The sequence below is a fragment of the Apis mellifera genome, linkage group LG16 (assembly GCF_003254395.2).
Source record: "Apis mellifera strain DH4 linkage group LG16, Amel_HAv3.1, whole genome shotgun sequence".
NCBI classification, from domain to species: Eukaryota; Metazoa; Arthropoda; class Insecta; order Hymenoptera; family Apidae; genus Apis; species Apis mellifera.
In genome coordinates, this window is record NC_037653.1 from 3,010,461 (window position 1) to 3,027,473 (window position 17,013).

Sequence of the window (17,013 nt, forward strand, 5' to 3'; positions counted from 1 at the left end):
TATTAATCAATATAGTAAGAAAAACACAATATTTGCAAAATTAATTACTTTTTTATTTATTCGCATTATTACATTATATACAAAGTACATATGTGTTTAGAAAGTCTTGTGTCAAAATTTAATAAAGTAAAAGAATTATTTAATTATAAATGCTTAAAAATTTTTAATTTGTTCGTTGAAAAAAATCTGAAATTTTTCTTTGTCCAGATTTTTTAGTTGGTGATTCATTTTTATTTGGAACTATAGAGTTTTCACCTAAAGTTTGAATTAATTTGTATGTATTATGTGTATCTGTAGAAGTCTTCATTGATTGATGACTTTCATCTTTGGTCGAATCACTACAACCACTATCCGAATATTGTGAAATAAGATCTTGTTTTGTATCTAATAATTCTAAACCAGATAATCGGCATTCTTGAATCGTTTTAGTCTGCGTCGTATCCTCTGAAATTTTCCATAAAGACTGCTTTCTTTTTTTCTCTACACTATCTCTATCATAAATTTGTCCTTCTTTTTTCTTTATATTATCTTTACTTTGAATTTGTTCTTTTTCCACAATTCTTTTAGTATCTATATATTCTTCTTTTAAAATCTCCGTTTTTCTTTTACTATTAATATCTTCATCAATATTAGTTAACCAACCTTGTATTTTTTCTTCTTCCATTTCAGGATATTTTTTGGTATCTAACTGAAAAGATCTTTTTTCTCCATTATTAATGCTTTTACTTTTTTTCAAAATTTCTTTTGTTATAGAAATTTTTGTATGAATATTTGTATTTAAATGTTGTGTAAATGATTTTATTTTACTACGATTATATAAAAAACGATAAAAATCTAAGTTTCCTGTTGAAGCAAATTCTTGATACTGCACCAACAATGAAAAAATATGAGCTAAAACATATAATACAATAAATTTTTCCATATATTTTAAAAATATTTTAAATAATATATTTAAAAAATATTTAGATACAAATTATAAATTAAATTACCTATATTTATTTCATGTTTTACGAAGTGCATGTACATTTCAGCAATAGCATCTCGTAAATTTGTATCCCCAAAAGTAAAATAAACCATTGATCGACCTGCTACAGCTGCAGCCATTAATTGTAATAAAACTTTCAGTTTTGGATTTCCACGAAATGCACCACATCCCCAATTTCCAGTTGCAACAGCAGGAAGATTATTCTTGCTACCTTCGCAACCAACAAATCCTACATATGCCTATAAAAAAATATAAAAATTATTAAAATTTACACAATTAATCAACTATTATTTATAATATATTAATTAATTTTAAACCTTATTAAGTTCTCTTGTTATATTATTTATGTTGAATTGCGATTGTGTATGTGTAAAATAAAGAGCATCTATTGCAACAATAGATGTTAATCTTCTTCCGCTACTGTCTTTAGGTGTTTCATCAACATAGTCTCCAACCCATTTAAAAGTGTTACTATAACCTTTATATTTACTATATCTTTCAATACCACTAACAATTAATGCTTCAGTATCATCTAATTCTTCCGTAACAAGCATTGTCACCATTAATTCAGGACAAATAACAAATCTTATTTCTTCTTGTACACATCCTAACCCAAGCACACCACCACCTACATATCTAAAAGTATTTTATATTTTTATAAATGTATTTTGATGCTAATTTAATTAAATATTCAAAATTAAAAATATACTTGTTAGCAAAATCCACTTGCAAAAATCCAGTTCCTTCTGTTTCTATTGTTCCTTTACTTGTAATATGTAAAGGTAGCAATTTCTGTACTTGTTCATCCCATTTTGGACAATCGGATTTAGGAATATATCGTCGTTGAATTGTTACTACACCTTCTGGGGCTGCTCTATGGGAAAATTATAATAAATAATATATTGGTTCTCTATATATCATTAAATAAATATTAACGTACCCACCTTTAGATGTTACTCTGCGAAAATAATGAAATATACATTTCATTTTTTCCATTACAGATTCACATTTATTCCATTTTCCTTCTTTATATGCTGAAAATAACCTATATAAATGTGTATATTAATATATTAAATGAGTTTTTTTAATTATTTATAATTATTTTTGCATTATTTTACATTATATTATTTATACAATGTCAATTTTTAATAATCATATTCAATTTTAATTTAGTTAAAAACTGCATAACAAAATACCTATTGAAATTGATGTATGGGTATTTTCCATATTCAGACTGTGGATTAGTTGAATTACGTCTTGGAAATGTACAAAAAAATGCATTAGCTAGTAAAGAGGCGATTTGTAACTGGCTAAGACTTATTGCACCATTAGTGTGGCGTTTTAAAAGAGGCACTGAACCTGTTACCAAAACAGGAAGTTGCAAAGCAAGCTGAACCATTTTTGGCATTAATACTTCAAAGAAAATATTTGCTTCTTCTTCATCAAGTACCTTTAGTTTGGAATTATTGTATAATGAAAATATTTAAAAATATTGAAAGAAAATATAAAAAATTTTTTAAGATGTTACCTCAGAAAAAAAATGATGAAGTGCAGTAAAATCCCAACGTTGTGCATATATATGATTATAAGAAAGTATTGCATTTTCTAGTTGATGGGTTGAAATAAAATTTTGAAGTAAAGATTCCTGTATTATTTCCCATCTGTTTCGACAACGCCTAGTTCCATTCTATAATAAAATATAAATTTAATAACAATTAATTATTATTTAATTAATATCAATTATTATATTATTTAATAATTTTGACTTATTTATATATTATATATTATTTATAAATTTTATATATATAATTTATTTACCTCATCTATTGGATATACACTATGTTTTGAATGTGGCATTCTAACATAATCCTGACACCATTTTTCTACTTGATATGTAGGATATGGTTTTGGTGTTCCACGTGCTGGTAATGGTAACTATTTTAAGATAAATTATTTAAAGATAATCATTTTTAAAGTAAATTCATATATATTAATGAAAATTATTTATTGAATTTAATATTCACCGATATTAATACTATATGAGATGAAGATGGACAAATAGGTGGTAATTCTTGACAATCATATATACCTAAACCTTTATGTATTTCATCCATGTTCACACCTTTCCATTCAGGTACATCATCCACAGGTTCTGGTTCAGTAACATCAACTAACATTGAACTTGCTTTATGAAATAGAAATAAATAGTTAATTAAAACATATATATATATATATATTTTTTATATATATATATAATACATATGTATACACTCAATTTTAATTTTCCCGAATTTCAAATTTTCAAAGTTAAATGTTTAATTAATGTCTTACAATCATCAGAATTTACAGGATTATTTGTCATATTATCTACATCGTTGAAGATATCTGGGGAGAGCGTTTCCTCGTCAAGCGACAATCCAGGATCCGACATAATTCTTTAACTAAGAGAATTACAAATAAAATATAATAATAATAAAATATAACGATAAATAATACAGTGAAATGAAAATTCTTACGTACAAAAATAAAACGATGTGTAAAAACTATATAATGCATCTCAAAAATAAAATAATCTTGAAGTGACAATAAATTATCACAATAATGAAAAATTTTTCAATAATTCTTTAAAATATCGTTTCAAATATGTATAATTATTAAAACCAATATTACGCGTATATTGCTTTGGCGCCACAATTCTTCGTGATGATAAACGTATTGCGGGAAAATTAGACATAACGGTACATAAAAAGAAAATTTTATTTAATAATATTAAATAATATTTTTATAAATTATATTAAAAGTTACATTTGCACTTTACATCTGAATATTCTTTACACTTCTATATAATAGTACGCAACATTTCGTAAGTACTGAAATTGCATGAAACACAAATTACTATGAATAAGGTATTGGAATAAATCGAATATACCATTTAGGGAAAATTTAATTAATAGGGGAAAAATATTTCAAAATATTTTTTTAATGATTAAAATAATTATTTACATGAAATGCAAAATTGTTTACTTTTATTGTACTATATATTATGCAAATATAAAAGTTATTGGAATACTTTGTATATTATAGGAACAATTTGTAAGTTAATTTGTTATACAAGATACATGTATATATATATAAATTTTAATAAAAAAATATATTTCTATATGATATATGATATAAATAATATAATAAAAAAATATAAATAAATAAGATATTAAAATTCACATACATAGTTATTTTATTAATAAGATTTAAGAAAATTTTATTGATCGTAGAAAATTCCACTTCTTATAGAGTAAATTTTTTTATTTAGTAACTGTTGATCGTATTAGATATTATTTTTTTGTCTTTTATCTATCTATTATATCTATGTAATGTAAATACAAAAAAAAAATAAAAAAAAAGTATTACTCTATAATATCTCATATTATATTACATTTTTACATATCTTTTTTTTAATATATTATATGAAAATACATTGTATGTAAAAATAAAGTTTCTATTTTTTAAAATTTAATAAAGTAAGTATTTTTTCATGTTATAAATTGTTTTTCAATTTATTTTAAAATTTGTTTGCAATTTAAAAATTATTAGAAATTATTTATAAAAAACATATCATCTTTTTTAAAATAAAAATTGAAATTTTATAATTTTAGATTGCATATTAAATAAAAGATGTAACTATTAATGTAACTAATGCAATTATTTCATAATGTATTTATCATATATTTCAATTATTTTTTTTAAATAATTATACATTTGATATTATCGATATTTTTCTTTTTAAAAAAATTGTCGATACGTCAAACTTAAAAATAACATAAATCAACAACAGGCAATTCAAAATGTACAATATATATTTAAAAAATGCTTATAATATAAGAAAATGATAATTATGCATGTTATGCATATACCCTTTAACCTACCATAACAAATTTCAATGATCCATTAAAATCATACTATTTATCATATTATTTATCATACAGAAAAATATTTTATTTACGTGCACAATAAATTATCTATTATTTAAGTGAAATATATAACATAGATAACTTACATAGATAAGTTATATGATTATTATTAAACGAATATATGTAAGTTATTTTAGAATATTTAAAATATTGACAAAAATCAGATTACATATAACATTTTAATATTAATTATAAAAAAAGATTAAAAAACAATTTGTTACTAAATTTGATAAAAAATGTTTAATATCAAAATAATTTTAATTAATAATATCAATTATTTTTTTCAAATTTTCTATAATGAATTATTATAACAAATTATCGCATATATATATATATATATATTTCGTAAATATGAATTTTTTGATATTGTAATAATTTTTTTAGTCTAAAATTAATTATACATAAAATTATAATTGAATTTATTAATTATTAATGAATAATATTAATTTAATATAAATGAATCTTAATCCTGATTAAATAATTTATATTATATTGAAATATACAACAAAGAAAAATTGATAATTATATGTTACTTGTTATGTTTATCCAAATGAATGTTTAAATTTTATTATCTCTAATCAGCTTGATAGTTAATATAAATCCAGTAAGGGTATCGCAAATAATAAAAAAAATAAAGAAAAGACAATTATAAAGAGAAGTTTGATATTGGCGCCTGGCCTGCGCTTAGCTAAAATCAATGACTCTACCCGGCGAATGTGTCAGTGCGACTTCACCAACGTCGCATCGAAGCCGTCTCGTCTACCTCGACTTCGGCTTTTTCTTTCTTTTCCTTCGAAATTCGTGTTATCTTATGATGAGAATCATGTAAGATTAGAGATCGATATGCCGAGTCAAGAAGATATGGACCTTTGTACCGATAAGGTACTGTCCAAGGGAAGAATACTTCAAGAATTAACCAAAGCTGTCAAATTGGTGAGTGCTGTCTACTTCAATGTGGAAAAGACGTATCAAGGCCATACGTCGTCTGTATACATATATATATATATATATATATGTACTTTCCTTTCTCGAATTTTGATATATATCGAACTATTGACGTTCTACTCTCCTATGAAATTCTTCTTAAATGACTGAGATAGATTTTCATTCCTTTTTCCTCGCAGATAAAAACGACTTTCTTAAAATACTTAACCATGACGAAACAGCTGAAACTGAAGTGACATGCACTTACATGCTCGGTTGTGCGTCAAACATTTAACAGTTAAATGAGTTTTATTATCTTTATTGTTTTTGAACGCGCGAACCTGTGTTGAAGAAGTACATGTGCTCCTCTCGTCATCACGATTTCCCGTTTCTCACTTGCAACTTACTCAACATCTTGTTCCACGTCGTGACTCCTCCACTGACGTACGTGCCTTTACCTCTTTGTTCGTATAATTGTCAGTCAATTATATTAATTCATTATTATTCTGTGAGATCCTTGGGGGGATCGATGAATCTTGAAATTGTCATCTTATGAATTATTTCATATTTTCACAAAACAATAAAATTTCAACACTTAATTTTAATTATTCGTTATTGTTGGTATCGTAATTATTGGATGTTTAATATTTTATTTTTTTACTTAATATTCATAATGATAATAATTATTAATAAATATAAATATGTTATACTTCTTTATGAGAAATAATTATTAAAATATCTATTTTTTTAGATTAAATATCTTCATCCGAAAAATAATTTTTCAATTTTGACAAAAATTTATATGTATATAAATTTATATGTTATATAAATATAACATATTTAATTAAATTTGTATATTAGAATTATTAATATTGAAAGTTATTCAATAAAATTACGTTAATTTTTTATAACTTAATAAACATGATATTTTTATTTGTATTTATTAGGTTTATGCTCAAAGTTTATATGGCACAGTAGTCTTAGATGGTGATTCTTGGTTGGTCTACTGGTTAGATAGAGCTTTACGCCATGGACTACGTATAGAAAGACATGGATATTGGGGTACAGCTCGTGAACTTAGTCATCAAGATACCGTTGTTGTAATTCATGCTCTCCAGAGTGTGTTAACTTCTATTGGAAAAGGTAAAAATATTTAAAATTATAAATTTTAATGTTTATAAAAAAAAATTATAATGCATCTTTATATTTTTTAGGCAGGGCATGGCTTTATCATACTCTTAGTGAAGGCAGCTTTGAAAGTTATTTAGCTTGCTTATTACGAGATACAAAAACATTAAAAAAACAATATTTTCCACATGCACTTGTTCGAGATGCAGATAAAACTAATCAATTAGTTAATCTTCTTGCTGGTTTAGAAAATGTGTCTTTCACATTGCAACTGGTATGTAGAATTATTATATGAAATATTAATAAAATTTTATTAATATTTATTGTAATATTATTTTTCTACTAGATATATGAAATATTAATATTTCATATATTTTATATTAGTATTTATATTTTGCATTTTACATTTTATACATACACATAAAATATAAAAATCAATGATTATATTAATTTGTATAATTATCAGCATTTTACATAAATATGTTTTATAATTTTTATTTTACATTCTCAATTGATATCAGTGTGTATCACTCCATAGTTACAATTATCTCAATAATAAATTATGTTTGATATTTAAAAAAAGATGAATTTGTTTTTGTGAATTTAAGAACAATAACTTATCATATAAATCTATTTTTTTTTATTATTATATAATCTGTCTTTTGTTTATGGAAAATCCTTTGTATAAAAATTTAGAGATATATTTACCAAATAATTATTTATAATATGCAAAAATATAAAGAATTATTCAAAATATAATATAATGTTATAATATAATATTAATATTATTTATTGTATTAATTTTTGTATTAAATTAATACGAAAATAAAAGATACTCTAATTTAAATAATTTAATTTTTGATCTCTTTCATTTGATTATTTAATATCATATATTTTTATTATCTTTTATTTATTGTATTAATTTTTGTATTAAATTTTGTATTAAATTGATATAATTGATAATTGAAAATATTGATAAATAATCAAATGAAAGAATATAATCAAAAATTAAATTATTTAAATTAGAGTATTGATGTATATATTTTAGAAATTCATATAAAAAGCAGAATGTATGAAATTATATATATATAAAGATATAGTTTCATGTAGTTACAATGCTTGTTTCATTTTGAATTTTGAAAGTTGTTCAGAATAATAAGAAAGACATTGATAAAGCATATATTATAGCATAGCCATAAAATTGTTAGAATTATCCTTAAAAATTATACTTTTATAAAATTATTAATTATATTTAATTTTATTTATTAAAACTTATAGATTTAATTCAATCATTAATTTTAAGCCATCTTATTATTTTATATTAAAATAAATTTTAATTATTTTAATATAGGATGTCACATATTTGGATATTTGCAATTACATGCCTCAAAGACCTATGAGTGTAAATCCTTCTGGAACTATATTATCATTACATCTCAGATCATCCAGTGTTTCTTCAAGTCTGGCTTCTCCAGGTGATAGTGGAGTTGCTTTTGATAGTGACATGGATCTTGCTAATGAAACAGATGCTAGTAGTTATAAAGAGGTATAAATTTTTAAATTAATATTTTTTTTAAGGAAATATTAAATTATATATTTTTTCATATTTTTAGGAAGATTTTCATGTAGAAGAAATTCCGAGGTATCGGAATAATAGATATAAAACAATAATGAATAACTGTATAGAAGACAATAAAAATTTCAGTTCCAGTGATTCTAGTGAAGATGGAAAAACACCTACTCAATCACCTGGAATAGTTACCAAATTTCAAACCACCATAATGACAAAAAGCGATATAGCAAATCAAAATTTAACCAGAAAACTTGATGATAATGAGCTTAACTGTTCTAGTTTGGATACTTTAAAAGATTATGATTTTTACAGTAAGAGCTTAGATGAGTCAAAGTTAGATAAATTAAGTAGTAAAAATGATAATGGAGTTAAAGACTTAAATAAAAGAACTACATATTATAGTGATGGTGGTTACAGCTTTAAAAGAAATATTGATCCTCGAAATTCATATGTAATTAATAATGATACAAATCTCTTAGAACTTAGTATGACCATTTCAGATTGTGAAAATATAGAACCTCCATATGGTATCTTGAATACTATCAATATGATTGATGCTAGTATTTTATCATCTTCTAGCTCAGAAGCTATAGTACAACGTAGACAACGTAAAAAAAAACGCGGAGAAAGTAAAAAACGCGTTAGTTTTCATGAAGATATCTTAAAAACTATGAAATTAGATGATGATGAAAATTATGCAGATTTTTCTATGAGTTTTCTAAAACCTAATTCGATTCAGAAAAAAGATACACAAAAAGGAAGATATAGTTGGTGTGCTCATGGAGATTCCCCTTATATTCAAAAGAATGTTAATTCCAGAAATATACATTCAGATTATTATTCCTATTCTTCATCATCAAGTACATTTGATAGCGATTGTGAAAAAAAAGGATCGCCAAAAATCTGTGAACAATTACCATGTCAGAACAATTGTAAGTGTGCTTGTGGATTGTCACTTTTAGAACGAGGTGCTCCAGAAGGTCAAGAAGATCCTGGAAAAGCACTTAGACCGAAAATGGAAATTGAATTAAAAGAAAATGAAGCACAAGAAGCATATATTGTTGAAAAAGAATATGGAAATATCGTAGAAGATCCTCCAACAAAAGTTCAAATGCCTTGTCCATCTAATTCGAAAAAATATACTAATTCTGGTGATTGGTCAGATATTGATAGTACTACTACATCAGATGTAGAGGAACGTAGAAATAGTAGACATTTAGCTTCACCATCAAAGAAACGTAATATTACATCAATATTAACGGGAGAAAATAGCAACAAATTATTAACTCCATCTTTAAGACAGGCTCCATCTAAAACATCATTATTGAGTAGATTTTTAAAATCTATTACCGAGAGAAAATTTGAAGTTAAAAGAAGTAAAAAATCACAAAAAACGAATCCTTTATATATCACAGGTATTAAAACAACTTATGATTCTTTTAAAGAATTCAATGATAATCTGGATCGAGAAATACAAGAAAATGTAGCAGCAGAAAAACAAGAATTTAGTGGAGAAAAAGTTAGCTTAAAATTAAGAGAATTATTTAAGAAACATATTTATAGAGATAAAACAGAGGAGTTATATAAAGTATATAAAGTTAGAAGTTCATATATGACAAATGGAGAAAGTAAACCGATGATCGCTTTATTAACTGATAAAACATTATATTTAACAGGTTCAAAAGTAGATCATACTTATAGTAATCAATTCGTTATTCCTTATAACGAATTGGATGTTATAATGGTAGGTTTTGCTCATAATAAAAAATATTATATTATAATAAATAATATTATATTTATAAAGTTTAAAAAAATATATTTTTTAGATTGGACCAAATGCACAAACAATATTATTATCTAATGCAGATTATGAAATGCAATATTTATTTTCTACGGGAAGTTCCCAAACTACTTCAGAATTAATTTCTCATTTAGAAATGGCTATAAGAAGATCTCCGATAAAACCGAGGCTTCCAGCTGTTAAAGTATTAAGTTATGAAGATATGCATATTTTAAGGCAATCACTTCTTTGTGATACTGCTGTTCATTCTGTACATATATATTTTTGTATTGAAACATTTATAAAAAAGTTAATTTTTTTATAAATTAGTGCAATTTATATTTTAGGATGAAAAGATTGAACATTACAATCTTATTTATATAGAAGATGAACATATGTCACCACCTAGCACGCCATGTGGTCCAACAAAAGAAGGTGATCTTATGTATAGACCACATACATATCAACAACTTCATCCTAATGCTCCAACTAATCCATGGGAAGCTGGATACTTTGTTCTTAAAGGTGGAGTTGTTTATATGTTTACGGATGCAAGTCAACGATTACCAAAAAGAGCTATTCCATTGAAAGGTGGTCTTTGTCAAGGATGTCGAAGAATTCCCAATTCTCATCGTCCTCACACATTCGAAATACTCTTAAAACCAAATAAGGCCTTTCAATTTGCCGCTCCAGATGAATATGTTGCATCAGAATGGTTACAAAGTTTCGTTCAAAGCGCTTCTGGATTGTTTGATATTTCAGAAAAAAGAGAACCATTGCCATGTAGCCTTATTACAACTACTAAACATTTAGTAGCTATGAAAGAAGTATTTCCTGGCAAACAACGTGGACAAACGCTTTCTTGTGCTTCTGTAGAAGATCTTACAGCTTTCAGAGTACCATTAACACAACAATCTTGGTGTATATTGGTATGTAATCAAAATTATAAATATCTATACTATTGTATAATTTTTTTTTATACAATATTTTCAGGAATTTGCATGTCGAGAAGTACATGAAAGTAGTGGTGATTGGGTCATATATTTTACAAATTATACAGAATTATGTACCTTTAGAGAAATTCTAGAAACATTGTGGGCTGATGCAAGTTTGGTACGAATTTTTTTTTAATCATTATAAAATTATTAATAAAAAATAAAATAAAAAATATTTTTGATTATATATAATTTATATATAATTTTTAAAAATTTATTATTTTTTCAGGGTGAATTTCCTATGATGACGCTTCCTCCAGAAGATAAGCTTCATCGACGTTGCTCAGATGCCAGTAAAGAGTTAGAACTTGCATGGCAATATTTATTACCTTCAATAATTGATTAAATAATAAGATGCAACGATAGACAATAGTTATCGTATCATTCTATTGAGAAATAGAAATTGATAAAATATAAATATTTGATGAATTCATACAACACAGATATTATATATCAACAATCGATAAAATCGAATATTATATTATAAACAAATAATCACACAAAATCAGCACTCTGTTCCTTTGAGACATAAGAGTGATAAAACATAAAAGATTATATATTATAACTAAAAGTATAAATATTTAGTAACACGTAATGTCAATGTGCTAATTTAATAAAATGGTGCAATATCTTTTTAATAGTATAAACTATAGTATTTATCATTGATAACAGCACACAGGACTGTAATATATATAATGATGAATGCATCAAAAATCACTGTGTCAGTTAACATGGATGTCTATATAATCATATTTAATCTGCATTTGAAAGTGCACTATAGATACCAAATGATAGATTTAATAAAATAACATTAAGGCTTAATGCAGCTTCTGTAATGAAAGATCATTCTATAAATTGCTTTTAAAGTAAGTGTATGACATATAATTAACATTCCTACTAATAATAATATTGATAATAATGATAATAACACCTTTTTAATTTTATTTTTTATATTTTTTGTTTATAATACATATATATGTATATATATATATGTATATATATATATATATATATATATATATATATATATATATATGTTACATATATATGTATGTATGAGTGTGTATATATATATATAAGTATATATTTTAGTAATTTAAAAATTTTGTTTTTGTTAAAATTTTGTTTATATTCTTAACTTTTTAAAAATGAATCATTGAATATATTGCCATATTACATTCAAGGTGCTTTTATTCATTAATTCAATATTTAAATATTGATAATTAATATTTTATTTTGCTATCATAGCATTATATTTTGCGCAATTATTAAATTAAATATCAAGAAAAATTAAAATGGCATATTTTTTTTAATAATGATTTTTAATAAATTAATATCAATGATGATTCTTAATAGGAGTTTACATGCCAAAGAAATTTCTTCTCATTCGAAAATTAATTATGTGTTATGATTTAACGAACAAATTCATATATTTTTATTTTAATATCATATCTTATACTTTTCTATTATTAAGGACTATGTGAATCGATATAATCTGTAAATCATTGTGAATAAAATTCTAATTCTATATACATCGTTTCATGTAGTCAATTCATGTAATTTATTCGTTTCATGTACAATTGTGATAAAGCATTCATACGATTTAGTAATGTATGCAATTTTAATATGAAATTTGCGCATATTATATAATAAAAATTCGAATATAATTAATATATATTACTTTCTATTGCTTAAAGAAAAAAAAATGTTATAAATTTTATGTGTTTTAAACATGTTTCTTAAATGTTACATGGAATTTTTGCACAATGCCAATATTACTATTTATCTTTAAAGTCACAAACAAAAATAATAAATAGAAATAAAATTGTAATAAAATAAAAGTAAAAACTTATCTCATTCTTTCTTATAAAAATATAATAAAAATTTGAATCTAAATTGAATCTAAATTGTATCTTAACAAGAAAGAGTGAAAAAGAATAGTAACATTTTAAATTTTTTACATTATTTTTATTATAATAAATTCTTCTATATAATTACAACCTGTTTATACATTTATGTAGCAGTTATTTTAACTAAATGTATATTTATGGCGAATGAAAATATATATGTATGTATGTGTGTGTGTGTATATATAATATATATATATATATATATACATTCACAAATATTTAATTAATCACTATATTCAATGACTACATACTTTTATATCAATTTATGTTAACAACTCTATTTCCTAGACTATTTTTTTTTTTAATTTGTTAAATACTAAAATACAATTATATAATATTAGAAAAATTAAACATTATTATAAGATTATACAGTCAACAATTGTGATAATGAATTAAATAATTCTGATAAAGATGCAAATAAAAATAATGCAATATTTAATGACTTGAAAATTATTAAATTATTTATAATATATATTGAAATATTTGTTAATATTTGTTAATAAAAATATAATATGAATTTAATTTTTTAATATTATATATAATGATATAAAATATTTTAATATTGTCAAACTTAAAATATTTTGCTTAATTTTATAATATATATTAATATATTTAAAATGCTAGAAATATTATATAACAAAAGAAATATATTTAATCGCGTATATAATGTCCATCTGATTTTCTAGTTCGTTTTATTTTTTCTATATTTGCCAATGGATATTGTTCTTTCACAGCTTCCATATCAAGATTGGGGAAAATTCTAATCAAAGTAGCTACCTGATTATTTTGACGACTAAAAAAATTAATAATATCTTAAAAGAATCTATTAAAAAATATAATTATTTTAAAAAATATTTTATAAATACAAAACGATACAAACTTTCGTAATTTACGTTTTTCGTTCCAAAGTTTTTCTCTGTACAGTCGTAAAAATTTACGAACTGCATATCCACCATATCCAAATTGATGTTTTTTATGCCATGCAGAATTCATATATTTTGGTATAGAATATTGACGCAAACGATAAAGAGAACGTATACCTATATAGAAAATTCAAAATATAATTTATTTATTTGCAATTTTTTATGTATTTTTTTTTACAACATATATTAAATATATGTTGTAAAAAAAAAAATATATATATATATATATATGTAATATAAATATATAAATATATATAAAATATTTTACCAAGAGCATTATATTTGAGTTCTACAGGTCGCTCTCCAGTTGTTCCAATTTCAAGCATATGATATGCTTTGTTCCGTTCGCGTACTACAGATTCTAAATTAGACATACTATCTTCAACTTTATCAATTCTTTCAGGATTTGGAAAATATTTCCACTCTTTTTTATAAGCTTCTTCCATAGTTAAAAGCATATTGCGTTCTTTTAATAATACAAACCTTAAAATTTTTAATTCAATTCTTATTAATATGATTTATACATTGTATTTTATAATACTTATACCTTACCATAATTTATGAAGTTCTTCATTACTTTTTAATCTTAATTCATCTTTTCGCCATGAACGTCCTACACGTACTTTATCTTTTTCCCAATTTTTTGGATCATCAAAAAATTCCATCAAATCATTATTTTTAAATGTAGTATGAATGAATGCACATTGAAAAGTAGGCATCCTATATTAGATTTTTGTATTAATCTTATATTAATTAAAACATAAAGTATTATTAAATAAAAAATTTCTAAATATTTGTTATATTTGTTATCATATTTATGCTAAATAAATCATTCAGAATATATAACCTCTTATTTAAAATAATTTTACAAATGAAATATATAAAATAGATCATAAAAACCTTGGAATAAATATCGGAATAGAAATTGAATTAACATTTTGTGATAAAGTTAAATTTGTAAATAGTTTTGTCACATTATTTACACCTTTAGAAACTTGCATAGCTTTTGTGAAAGCCGCCATTTTACTAGTAATAATTACGATATCAAATTACTTTCGATTTTACAAAATATCGATATAGCAAAAAAATAAAATAGTATCGATATAATATATAATATAATAAACATTTATTATAAATTATAATTATCAATAAATTATTGATAAATATATATTAAAAAGTTAAAAAATTAAAAAGTTATATTTCATTCAATATTGTTCAAAGTATTAAAAGATATGCAAAAATAATGAAACAGATGAAATATTAAAAAGCATCAAAATACTTAATTTCTATAAATGGATGTGAAAAATCATAATTATAATTTTTTTTCAAAATCATAAATATAATTTTATTATACATAAAGCAATAGAAATAGATGTGAAATTAAAACATATTTATCGTAATAATTATAATATTTATTATCACAAACTATCAGTTAGATCTTATACAATAATGTGAGAAAAATTAATGATTTTCAAAAACTAATTTTATTTTAAAAAAAACATGCTATTTTTTTAAATTAATTAATATAATTTTTAATAATTATAAAAAATTTGTATAATGATAATCTTCAATATGAGGAAAATACTTAATATATTTTATTGCCAATAAATGTATCAAAAAGTTATTTAAGGGCACCTTTCGCGACATTAATTATAGTTACAATCATATAAAAATTATTGCTTTAATGTACTACTATATACACTGGTGATCTAATATTACAAATGAATTTTTCACATTGCCTTCTTATGTATCTAAGTTAGGTGCTCATATATTTAAAAATCTTTTCATAAAATATATTTATATAATTATTTATATATTTTATATTTATATATATATATATATATATATATACATGTACATATCAATACACACGATATGTACATATATATACACGTATTTAAAATTTTAAAAATGAAACTACAGTTCATATGTTATTTTATTTATTTAATATTATTTATTATTTAATATTATTTATTATAATATTTAATGTTATATTATAGGAAAGGACTGTATATTTTGGAATGTACCACTAATAAAAGAAAAAAATAAGTTTAACAAGTTTAAAAAATCATGTTTGTTTTTTTCATGATTATCTAAATAAATTTGAAAATTTGATTAAAAATTTTATTCTTATGTATTTGAACTGTAGTTTCTACAGGCTAAGTCAGATCAATAGATTTTTATTAAAATATTTTTCTTTACGACGCGAAGATTATACATATGTATAAATATATATTTATAAACATATAAAACATATAAATATATATTTATATATATAAACAATTACTGGACTTTATATAACGATAAAAAACGAATTCTTAAACAATAACAAAATATACCACATGATACTAAAATCACATAAACGCTTTACATCCAGGAAAAGGATTTCTTGCCCGTCTTTCGACAATACAATTATTTCGACTTAGAAAACGTGACAAATATTTTCATACAGCCAGTAAAGTAATACCAGTCTCCGTTCGTCTCTCACTGTTCATTATGCTCTAGAAATGTTTTATCTTTCGAATATTGCGTTGTAGTGACTTACTTCGAAAGAAAACTTTAGAGAAATTATGCGCTGTAAAAGATCAGTTCAGTATTTTCACAAACAATAATAAGTATAAACTCATTTTTACGTATTTTTATAACATTAATATTACTGTACAAAATTTAAAACCTCAATAAACTTTCATTATTACGCTCGCCGAGTGAAGGTCACTTTGAAAGTTTCCTCTATATTTTTGTCACTAATGGTTTAATTGCCATTTCTTCAAAAACTAATGTTATAAGTTTAAGATAATTTACAATTTGAAATACTTATTAATTTTTC

General features: G+C 23.0%; 3 protein-coding genes across 7 annotated transcripts; 1 reads left to right on the top strand and 2 right to left on the bottom strand.

The window, feature by feature from the left end:
* Positions 1-31: 31 nt before the first annotated feature.
* Positions 32-6,336, bottom strand: LOC107965692 (poly(ADP-ribose) glycohydrolase). 5 transcript variants are annotated; one of them, XM_026445900.1, is made up of 11 exons: positions 6,219-6,336; positions 3,317-3,426; positions 3,010-3,170; positions 2,804-2,920; positions 2,514-2,672; positions 2,182-2,435; positions 1,926-2,030; positions 1,695-1,859; positions 1,303-1,621; positions 990-1,224; positions 32-891 (listed from the first exon to the last, which is right to left on the bottom strand). In XM_026445900.1, the coding sequence occupies exons 2-11, from the start codon at positions 3,414-3,416 to the stop codon at positions 164-166; spliced, it is 2,343 nt and encodes a 780-aa protein (XP_026301685.1). In that variant the 5' UTR covers positions 3,417-3,426; positions 6,219-6,336; the 3' UTR covers positions 32-163. The 5 variants fall into 5 exon arrangements, with proteins under 5 accessions (XP_026301685.1, XP_016772532.1, XP_026301683.1 ...); XM_016917043.1 differs by lacking the exon at positions 6,219-6,336 and adding an exon at positions 3,506-3,883 and having other exon boundaries at positions 1,695-1,854; positions 1,930-2,030; XM_026445898.1 differs by lacking the exon at positions 6,219-6,336 and adding an exon at positions 3,506-3,883.
* LOC413802 (pleckstrin homology domain-containing family M member 2) lies at positions 5,510-12,223 on the top strand. The gene is made up of 9 exons (XM_397241.7): positions 5,510-5,886; positions 6,825-7,020; positions 7,092-7,279; positions 8,357-8,551; positions 8,619-10,322; positions 10,405-10,629; positions 10,706-11,287; positions 11,352-11,471; positions 11,583-12,223. Exons 1-9 carry the CDS (start codon positions 5,668-5,670, stop codon positions 11,697-11,699), a joined length of 3,546 nt encoding a protein of 1,181 aa, XP_397241.4. The 5' UTR covers positions 5,510-5,667; the 3' UTR covers positions 11,700-12,223.
* A 1,076-nt stretch (positions 12,224-13,299) lies between these two features.
* Positions 13,300-15,241, bottom strand: LOC413774 (39S ribosomal protein L47, mitochondrial). Its single transcript, XM_397213.6, has 5 exons — positions 15,087-15,241; positions 14,739-14,906; positions 14,455-14,669; positions 14,144-14,303; positions 13,300-14,056 (listed from the first exon to the last, which is right to left on the bottom strand). Exons 1-5 carry the CDS (start codon positions 15,206-15,208, stop codon positions 13,915-13,917), a joined length of 807 nt encoding a protein of 268 aa, XP_397213.2. The 5' UTR covers positions 15,209-15,241; the 3' UTR covers positions 13,300-13,914.
* Between the last annotated feature and the right edge of the window lie 1,772 nt (positions 15,242-17,013).